We start from the raw sequence: 10734 nt of genomic DNA, 5'->3' as shown, positions 1-10734 counted from the left end.
CAGGAAGCCCCATGGGGGACCAGAGCCCACGCTGTCCCTGCTACCCAGTTAGACGGGCGGCCTCATAGCAGCAATAGCAGAGAAGCCACAGTGGTGATGCTAGCACTGCTATGCTCTCTGAGCCTCAGTTTCCCCACGGGCAGAGTGAGGCCAACCACCGACCCTCCTCAGATGTGCCTGAGACAGCTGCTGTGAGAGCAGGGTAAAGGATAGCACGTGAAGCTTGGCTACAAAGAACACCAGTCCGGGAATACCAAAACTAGCTTTAATTAGTCCAAAAGTCACACAGAGCTATCTACAAACTGTTTCTGGGAGGGACGCCGAGGGAGGGCCCCTGATGCCCAGGGCCAACGGGCCTCTAGAAGTTCTCCAGCAAGCCCAGGATGCGCTTTTGCTCATTCTCCCGGAACTCCAGGCTCCGGCCATCCCCGATGTTCTCTGCGTACTCTAGGGAGACAAAGACAGGATTAGGCGTGAATCTGAGGATTGGGGTGCACCGGGGCTGGGTCACTTCACACCTCTCCTGGAACCCCAGCTCCCATTGAGGCGCACGCTGCTCCAGTGCCTCCAACAGCCCCCATGGTGGCAGCTGGGACCAAACTCCTTGGTCTTGCCTTTGAGGCCCTCTGTGGAAAGGGCCCAACTTATCTGTCCATGCCCATATTCCCCTCCTAGCCTCATCCTCTCTCACGCCCTCATTTATTTACTCCACACATATGGAGTGGATGCTGGTATGGTTTGAATGTTTGAGCCCCCTCCAAAATTCATGTTGAAACTTAACCTTCACTGCAGCAGCATTAAGTGCCGGGGCCTGTAGGAGGTGATTAGGCTCCACCCCCATGGATGTTATTAGACCCATAGAAAAGGGCTTGAGAGAACTAGGTAGGCCCATTAGCCCTTCTGCCTTCTGCCTTCTGCTAGGTGAAGATGTAGCAAAAAGGCCTTCACCAGACACCAAATGCTGGCACCTTGACCTTGGAATTCCCAGACTCCAGAACTATAAGAAATACATTTCTGTTCTTTACAAATTACCCAGTCTCAGGTATTTTGTTATAGCAACACTAGTGGATTAGAACAGACATCTACTGGGCAGGCATTGTTCGGGGCTAGTGGTTCTGAGTGTGGACCCCGATTAGCAGCATGAGCATGATGTGGGAACTTACTAGAAATGCAAATCCTTGGGCCCACCCCAGACCCACTTACAAGGAAACTGTGGGTGAGGCCCAGAGGTCTGAGTCTTACCAAGTCCTCAGGATGATGCAGATGCACGCTCAAGCCTGAGAACCACTGAGGCAATGGAAACAGAGCATTGATCAAAATGGATGAAAATCTCTGCTCGTGTGGAGCCTACTTGCTAGTGAGGGTAACAAACCAAGAGTAAACAGAATATGCAGGTGGCTATCAGTAGGCCTCAAAGAGAAGGGGATATTTGTGTAAAGGCCAGAGGGACATGCGTGTGGAAACACCTGGAAGCAAGTTGTATCAGGACAGCTGGTGCAGGGGCTCCAAGAAGGGAGCTTGCTTGGTCCATGGGAGGGTTGGCAAGGAGGTCAATGTGGCTGGAATGCAGAGCCATAGGAGGGGACAGGACCCAGATCATATGGGGCCTGTGGGACACTGAAAGGACTTTGGCCTTTTGTCTGAGATGGGAGTCTAGAAGAGGATTCTGAGCAGAGGAGCAGCATGATCACTCCAGCTGCTGTGTGGGAGATGCCTGGAGGGGGCAAGGGCAGAAGCAAGGAGATGGGACGTGAGGTTGGCTTGGGCCAAGTAGGTAACGGTGGAGGTGAGAAGCTTCAGACTCTCAATGTATTCTGAGGGTGGATCCAACAGGATTCACTGATAGACTGGAAACGGGGTGTGAGAGAAAGAGATGTAGGTACTGAAATCACCAAGAAGTAGGACAGGAGTAATGGAGAAGGTGACAGTGAGCCCAGAATTCCTCCAAGGACCTTAGGGCACAGGTGCCTGCACAACCACAAGGAGGATCTGTGGGTGGCTCTGTCCACTGACATGAGGTTCAAGCAGCTGGGTGGTGTTTTCAGAGAGAAAGGAGGGAGAGCAAATAGTCTAGAGTTACCCACGAGGAGCATGGAAGACCCCTCCCCTGTCTTCAGTGGTAGGAAGAGTGTGGGAGAAAGCCACCACTTGAGAGAAGCCACCTCAGGGAGGGCCAGGTTTCAAGTCAGAGAATGAAGACAGAGGAAACAGTCACAGGGGATGAGGCTGATGACAGAAGACTGTCAGAGGACACAATCAAACAGAATTAAGGAGGCTAATTATATGTTCCAGTTTACCCTGTTGTCCCAGCACAATAATTATTAATACTCCATTTCATTCTCAAAAGTGTCCTGGTCTTCCCAAATAACGTGGTCACCTGAGTTTTAGTAGATGGGGAAGGATAAGCTGGTGGCCCTGAGCTTCGTGTGATGACTCCCATGAGCAGGTATAAAGAACATGGTGGCAGGGAACGGGGAAGGATAGGTGACCCAACTCCTCACTGCCCTGTGACTGTTCCCTGCGTGCACCCACAGAGAGGAGATGGCACAACATTGTGGGCTGTGTTTGAATCCTGCATCTGACTCGCAATCCTCAGTGACCTTGGGTGGTCTCCTCCTCTGAAAATGAATGTAAATACCAAGCAAATAACAGACGCTCGAGACATTAGTTCCTTTCCTCCCTGAGCCTCCTTTGCTCAGGCCAGCAATGTCAATAGGAGAAATCCCACACATCCTTCAAGGTCTGTCTCAAGAGACATCTCCATGAAACCTTGCCTGGTCCTCTCACCCTCCTCTCCTCAGGCCACTCGTCTCCACCACACGTAGGCCTGGCTTCTAGACCATCCCTTCCTAGAGTGAGAACGTCATGAAGGCAGGAGCTTGGGCCTTCCTCTCAGCTGAATCCCAGCAGAGCCTGGCTGAGAGTCAACCCACAGTATGGCATGGTGAACAGCTCTCAGAGATGTTGACGAGGATGGCTGCTTGTATTTCTACCTGCTGGTCTCTTACTGGGGCCCAGCTTGAGAAAGTTGAGAGAACTCTCTGGTAGGACGCTTTTGCATGATAAAACATCTGCTAATCCAAATCAGACAAGGACTGGGGAGACAGAAGAAAGTGTGAACCTCTCACCCCCACATTAAGAAAATAATTTGGCTCCTGCCACTTTATTTTTCCTCCTCCTTCTTTATTACTTTGGACATGTGTTGGAAAATGGGATTTGGGATTCAGACATGTGCCAGCTGTGTCTCCCCCCAGAAATCATCCTCTTCTGTTAGGCCCAACCATCACCTCCAACAGCAAATGACTGTGATGTCTTCTATTAAGGCCCCTTAAAGAGAGGGCTGGGGTGATGGGGAGTAGGAACTGAGTTGTGGGAGAAGGCTCTGGGGCTGCATGTAAGTGGTATCTCTTACTCACATGTGAATGATATAGGTACTGCCCCAGGAGAGAGAGAAATGACCATTATAGCATTTAATATCCCCGGTGGCATGGTCTGCAAGCTTGAGTCTTAATGGATTGAACTAACATTTCGCTTTCCTAACATCTTCTCAGACTCAGGAGGGAGGGAAGTGGGGAAACAGTCTGGTCCTTTAGGGCAGTGATTTTCCAACAGTAAAGGCAGCTTCCCTAGAAGGCCCTAATCTCCTGCTAGGGATGCACAAGGCAGAGGGAACCAAAGTCGGTATCAACCCCCTCGCTGAATCACCTCTGCCAAGGCCTTGGAACAATGCATGCCCCTAGTGTATGCAGAACACCACCCATGCGTGAGTCTTCTCTGCTACTCGGACTGTGGTGAGGAGCAAAATCAGATCACCTGTTCCCTGGGAAGGGGACGTCAGACTCCTACACAGGCAGGACAGATTAGGGTAATGTGGACACAGTGGAATGGAAACTAACATAGTGAGCACTGATGACGTGTCAGGCATGTTGTCTCATTTAATCTTTGCAGCAATCTTACAAGGTAAAGGACATCAGCCCTGTTTAAGGATGAGGAAACTGAGGCTATCAGAGAACCGAAGCAACTTGCCAAGCCTAGGATGGTGGAGGAGCTGAAACTCAACCCCCAGAACATGTGTGAATAATAAAAAATGGCACTAAAAAGCCACTGGGGGTAGGGCTGGTCCCCAAAATAGCTTTCTCTTACCTCAGCAATATGCATCCCTGCTTGCCCCCATCTTTTAGGAAAACACTCCCGCTCTATGAGCATTCCAAAGCAGCCCACGTAGGCAGGGCATCTGACTATAAATTCTCCATAAAGGGTAAGCCTCTAGAGGGAATGTGTCCTGGCTACTGAGGCCCCTAAATCAGTAGCCAGGACACATGTGGGGTGGGTTGGCTGGGGTCATGCTTTCTTATGCCAAGTCACCAAATATCAGAGCTGGCAGGGTTCTCAGAAATTTAGTGCAACCCCAAGGTAGCAGAAGACTGTCCAGAGTCCCATAGTGAGCCAGCCATGGAGCCAGGCCCAGAAGCAGGTCTGATGGCCTGGACTAGTGCTCTCCCGCTGCCCCCTGGGAGACAGTACCAACTGTACACCTCGCCCCTCTCCCTCCACACCTTACCTTTACTCATTCTTTGTTTCTAGAGGAGTTCCTTATTTGGAGCACATCTTGGTAGTGCCAGCTACCTCTGGTTATGATAGCTGCTGCAGCAGTTTATAAATATTGAACAGATTCCTCCCAGAGGTCTTGGGAAAGAGTTCTCTTTGCTGTGTGTGTGTGTGTGTGTGTGTGTGTAAGAGAAGAAAAGAGAGATGCAAGACAAAGAGAGATGCTAGATGAAGGCAGAACTTGGGGGTGGGGGAAGAGGGAGAGAGGGGAGAGGAGAAGTTGAGTGGGAGAACGAGAAAGATGGCATACACATCAACTCCCTTCTCTACTTCCCCAGCATTTTCAAATGCTCTTATAATAAAGGCTTTGATGGAGCTCAAAAACAGGCAGCAGTGCTGAACGCATAAATATTAAAGCAAACTTTAGACAGCAGGTTTACTATTCAGACATGGAGAACAAGCTGTTCTGTTTATGTTAAGAGGCAGAGGGAGGGGCACCGAGGCTGGCGGATGGGGAAGAACTGTATTCCAGGGCAGAGACCCGGACCAGAGCTCACAAGCCTGGTTCAGATCCCCAGATCTTAAGCCTTAAATGCTCATCCTTTAAAAAATGGAGGAGGAAGAGGAAGGGGAGAAAACAGGAATGCCAATATTTTCACACTGAAAATCCTTGAAGACATACAAATAAACACAAAATAGAAACTTGGAAAGGAAAATCCTTCGGGTCTAACAGAAATTCCTTAATGAACAATGAACTTGGAAGGTTTAAAGGTTACACTTATCTAGTAGGAGAACATTTTGCTGGGCTGTGGATATAATTTCATCAGGGATGTCATTCAAATGAAACTCACTTAAAGGAGAAGGAGCTTACCCTTTGCTCATGACGATAACAGGGCTACGTTTCCACAGTTTTGCCAACATCTTAGCTGGTTGGAAAAGCAACCATCATCCCACCCCTACCCCCCTCAAAGCCCCAAGGAGTCTGGCCTGGGTGCTGGTCCACAGCTTGTCTGCCTGCATCTGAGTCCAGGCTCCGGCCAACTCCAGGTGAAAGGATTAGGACGAGGAAGGAAGGAAGGAACCTCTATTTATTGAGTACGTACTTGGTCCCAGGCACCCGACTGCATTTCAACCTTGGAGCCTTCCTGAGGGAGGCAGTATTTATTTTAGGTTTATTTTTTACAGAGGAGGAAACCAGCACTTAAAATGTTGTCTACTAACTGGCCCAAAGTTACACAGAGATCCAGAATTTATGCTGGTCTATGCCCCTCTGTTCTTCTACTCGTGACTAGGTTAGCTTAGACACTAACCCCAACAATAAAGACAGCTAACATTTATCAGGCACTAATTAGGTGCCCGCCAGCAAGTAAGCGCTTTGCATACATACACTTCACATACATCTAACTCTCACTGGAGCCTTCTGAGGCAGGTTCTGCCCATCTTACAGATGATGCTCAGAGAGGTAGGTAGCTGCCGAAGGTCAGAACCTCGGCGGCCTCATGGCAAACCACGACCTCACCACAGATGGTTCTCAAAGGGCGGCTCTCTCCCTCCCTCCTTTGTGCAACACTATACTATCCAAGGCCACCAGTTTTTCCTGAGTGCTCTCATGGGTGAACTAGGTGTAAGGCTCCGGGGACAGCAATACTAAGGCAAATCTTACATCTTTGCCAAAAACATCAAGAGGTGTCCCGATGATGCCTCTGAGTCCCGTCAAGGCAGCTGGCTATAGGGCTAACACACAGGCCTCTCTCCAGGATCCTTTCTTGCCTCCAAATACCCCAGTGGCCACAGCAGCCATGACCAGAGGCAAGTCACACATCGCCCAACATGTCATCAAAAGATAAATCCTATCAGCTTCCACAGCTTTAAAATCACAGAGGCAAACTTGGGTTACCAACAGCCCCAAATCAATATGGAAATATATGTTTATGAGCTTCTAAGAGGAGATTTTCAGCCATAAAGAACACAAGCAAATCAAAGGGCCATGGGCCAATTTCTGAAAGCATTTTAAGTTTTTGGCTCATTCTTTTACCCACCAGCAAAAGAATTTTGAGTCAATAATCCTGTAAGCTTTCCTCTGCAAAACAGCCCACTACTGTGCAATAGCCTTGGCTGCTCCTGGCATCTAAGTGGTCTTCTGACAATTTTTACCAGTGGACTAAACTGGTGAAACTGGCCAGGGGACTCCACTGCAATCCTTGGCACAAATATTTATATTAAGAAGTACACCCAGGTTACAGTTCCTATGTCACATCCAAGGAGATGACCACTCAATGACGTACATCCACGTCTGCCTATGAAATCCTTCTCATGCTTCTAGAAGCCACCTCCTTACTTAGGGTCATCAAAGTCATACAGACAAAGTAGAATGGTGGTTGCAAAAGAGTGAGAGGAGAGGGGAATGGGAAGTTAGTGCTTAAAGGGTCCAGTGTTTCAATTTTGCAAGATGAAAAGTTCTGTGGATAGATGATGGTGATTGTTGCAATGTTTAAAATGGTAAATTTTATGTTATGTGTATTTTGCCACAATTAAAAAACAAATAAAAAAGCAACCACTTCTTCCACAGCCTCCCTGGATCTTTGAGCTCCTTTTAATCTCCAGCAGAATTAACTGTGCCTTCTTCATTCCCACTGTATCTCCTGTATCCCAGCACCGACTTTATTTTGCTTTGTGCTATGGTTGGTTATTTCACCTGTGAATGGACATACGCCCCTTGGGGAAAGGGCCTCCAAAGTGCCTCATTCACCTTAGGAGCCCACCTAGCACCCCGTGGTGCCAAGCGGATACTCTATAAATGGGGAGGCTCTACATTTCCTTTTTTCTTAAAAACTGAGCCAATCAGCACAGTTGGAGACTTCTTTTCTGCAAGATGGAAGTACCACTGAGGATAATTCTGAGTTCAGATCCAGTGTCCAATATTACTAATGTCTTGGGTAATGTCACTTAACCTCAGTGAGTCTCAGTTTCCTGACCTACAAAATGGAGATTATCCTGCTGTCTCAGATTGTTGTAAGGACCAAAGATAATGTACATTAAAAGCCTGGGACAGAGGAAGTGCTCAGTAAGGACCATTTTATCTATTGTGGTCCTGGGTTTCTGGAACAGCACAAAGAAGCCTGAAGCCCCACCTAAGCACGCACTCCCGATTGGCAGTAACTGACCCCTTCTCTGTGCCAGTCATGGTGCCAGGCCCCAGAAAGGTAAAAGGAAGACTGTTGCTGTCTTTGCAGAGGACCTGGTCTGCTCTGCCCTGCACTATGCTAGTGTCTCAATCCTCAGGCTCAGAGCTGCCACCAGTTCCAGGGAAGGCTGGACTTTGGGAGCACCAAGTAAGCGGTCTGCAGAAAGAGGGACTTTAATGAGCCATCAATTATTCCCAGCTCTCCTGGCACCCCCAATAGAAAAAGGAGGGAGGAAGATCTTGAGAAAGGGGACGAAAAATAATGGGAAAAGTCCCCTGCTGGGCTTGCCTCATCAGCGTTTCCCTGAGACCTCAAGGGATACATCAGCTGTCGTCCTGCCAGCAAAACTTAGGAAATATGTAGGCTATAAAATCAAAGAAAAAAGCTTGCATCTAATTATGTTGGGGGGGGAAAAAAAAGGAAGCAACCCAAACTGAAAAACAAAATTAAAATCAAAGAGGACAGACTAATGAGCTGGTTTTCTTTATGAGGCTTTGTTTTTTCGGGCTTTTTGATGGGGGGCGGGGGTAGGGGAAGTGAGAGAGATGCAGATGGGTTTTTAAGTGGTAAGCCTGAGGAGAGCCCAGCCCCCAGCCCCTACTGTAGCCCCAGCCTTTTCAACCTCCACACTGCCCACCCCCCCACAACCAAGTGGTGGACCCTGAGGGTTCCCACTGTCCCCGCTGTTCAGGGACTGCTTGCAGAGGCAGGCCATACTGCACGGGCTCCAGACCCCATCAACACTGAAGATGGGCTTCCCCTACCGTGGGTGTGAGTCAGAGCAGGGACATGCAGGCGGGAGGGAGCCATTATTATAATCTTCCATCTTTTCTTAAATGGTCAGTGTCATGTTGAGATCTTCAACCTGAGCAATGGCATCTAATTCCATGGCTTTAAATATCACCTCCACACTAATGACTCCAAATTCTCCAAACTAGCATCTCTCCTGAGCTTTAATAAGAATGTCCACTGTCTGCTGGCCAAAGGGGTACAATCACCACCTGTACCCCAAAATTCACTGTGTACCTAGCAGAACTTGAAAGCGCTACCCAGCAACACGCCTGCCCCACCCAATGCTCCAACCTCCTGCATCCCTGTCTGGCCTCTGCTGGCGGGGCTGCAGTCCTTACCAAGGCCACTGCCACTGAGTCCTGTTCTGCCAGTGGGCCTCTGCTGCCTCTGCCCAAGATGTGCCTTTCCCCCAGATGCCCCTCCTCTGGGACACCATCTTCAGTGCTGGGGATGAGGTAATGGGGAGGTAATGCCTCCATTACTGCTCCTTGCCACCCCCTTAGCACACTGTTCACAACTCTCACTTAGCAGCACTTAGCATGTTATAATAAGTTTTGAGTATCTGTCCCCACTAGACTATGAATGCCTCAAGGAAAGGGGTCTCATTTATTCCTCTTGTAGCTCTAATACTGGATACAGAACCCGGTACCCAGTAATGCCAGCTGAGTAGTTACTGGAGAGTGCATTTCATTTAGCTCGAATTATGGTGAGTCAGTTTCACATCCATGTCCCCCAAAAGCTGTAAGCCCCATGATGGTAGGGACTGTGCGACATCTTCGTAGCACAGTACCTAGCACTGTGCCTAGCTAGCCCTAGTCTCAGCAAATGTTTGCCAAATTAAATTCATACAAGAGTAGGGTTTAATTCAATGATGTTTAAAATATTTATTGGGTTCTCATATGTGCCAGGCATTGCTCTAGGTGCTGATGAGACATGGTGAACAAGGCAGACGATGTCCCTACGTCATGGGGCTTACATTTCAATGTATGAGACAGACAAAATGGGTAAACAAACACATAAATAAAAACAATTACAGATTGTGATGAGGGCTCAGAAGGAAATAAACAGGGTGTTACGATGGGAGATAACAGATGGAGAGAAGTGGATGGATTCAAGATTGAGTTTGGAGCCAGAATTGGTGGGATTTACTGGTGGACAGGCTACTAAGCCTGATGGCGACAGGACTGAAGGTGGGCCTCGGGCCTGGAAGGAGGGGGCGAAGGTCGCACAGAGGCAGGGGAAGGAAGCAGCGGGAGAGGAAGAGAGAGGCAGGAGCGGGACAGTGTTTGGGAAGCCGTCAGCCTGCTTGCTCCCAGGCTTGCGTGCCTGGACATCTACTCAGCATCTGCTTGTGCCCAGCTCTTCAATAGGCACGGGGGGCACAGAGCAGGATCTGAGGGACACAGAGGCTGGCTCACAACAACGGGAAATCCTGAACAACCTAGGTGCATGTGGTAGGGTTTGAAAAAGAAAAACATCCACCTACATCGTGTCAACGCCCGTTAAAACACATTTCTTCTTTCTTGTAAGATTATTGTTTGATTACAGGGATGGAGGTGCAGGAAAAAGCCTAAATGCAAGACAGTAGAGCTGAGAGTAATAAACAGTTCTAATTGAACACGTGGGCGTTAAAAGTAAATGCCATTTAAAGGCTGGAGTTACAAATCACCACAGCTACACCTCAGGGAGGGGGCAGGATGACACCCTGAGCAGTTTTTCATGAGAACCTGACAATGAGGATGAGAAGGGAGCACCCAGGGTGCCACTTCAGAAGGCAAGACACAGGCCAGGTCCATCAACGGGCCCCCTTTACTCTCCTCTTTCTTTGAGGAGAAAACAGCAGATCCCAATGCCTTGTATTCTCCATCTGCAAAATGGGCACAACGGATAGGCCATTCCCCCTGCCGGGAGGGCTGTGCCGAATGCATTGTGACTTCCAGCTCCTATGCCTTCATCACACTGTTCCTTCTTTCTGGAATGTCCTTGTCCCAGCCTCTCAGACCAGCTCAATGCCACTCTCTCACAGGGCTTCCCAGAGGACGTTAGCCATGACTCACTCATATGATGATGATGATAATTATCACCAAAATATTTCCTAATACTCACTAACTAACATTCACTGAGAGCTTAGTAAGGGTCAGACATTTCCCATATATCATCTCATCTCATCGTCTCGCCTGTTTCATGAGGTCACAGAGCAACTGCGTAT

General features: G+C 48.7%; 1 protein-coding gene across 1 annotated transcript in view; it reads right to left on the bottom strand.

The window, feature by feature from the left end:
* Positions 1 to 243: 243 nt before the first annotated feature.
* Positions 244 to 10734, bottom strand: part of CTNNBL1 (catenin, beta like 1) — a 169271-nt gene continuing 158780 nt past the window's right edge. The window contains exon 16 of the mRNA XM_008575535.1: positions 244 to 447. Within this exon, the coding sequence (XP_008573757.1) occupies positions 359 to 447 (89 nt within the window). The 3' untranslated portion in view covers positions 244 to 358. The remainder of the gene's footprint in view (positions 448 to 10734) is intronic.

The sequence above is a fragment of the Galeopterus variegatus genome, unplaced genomic scaffold (genome assembly GCF_000696425.1).
Source record: "Galeopterus variegatus unplaced genomic scaffold, G_variegatus-3.0.2 Scaffold59, whole genome shotgun sequence".
Classification (NCBI taxonomy): domain Eukaryota; kingdom Metazoa; phylum Chordata; class Mammalia; order Dermoptera; family Cynocephalidae; genus Galeopterus; species Galeopterus variegatus.
This window is presented reverse-complemented; position numbering and strand designations above follow the sequence as displayed.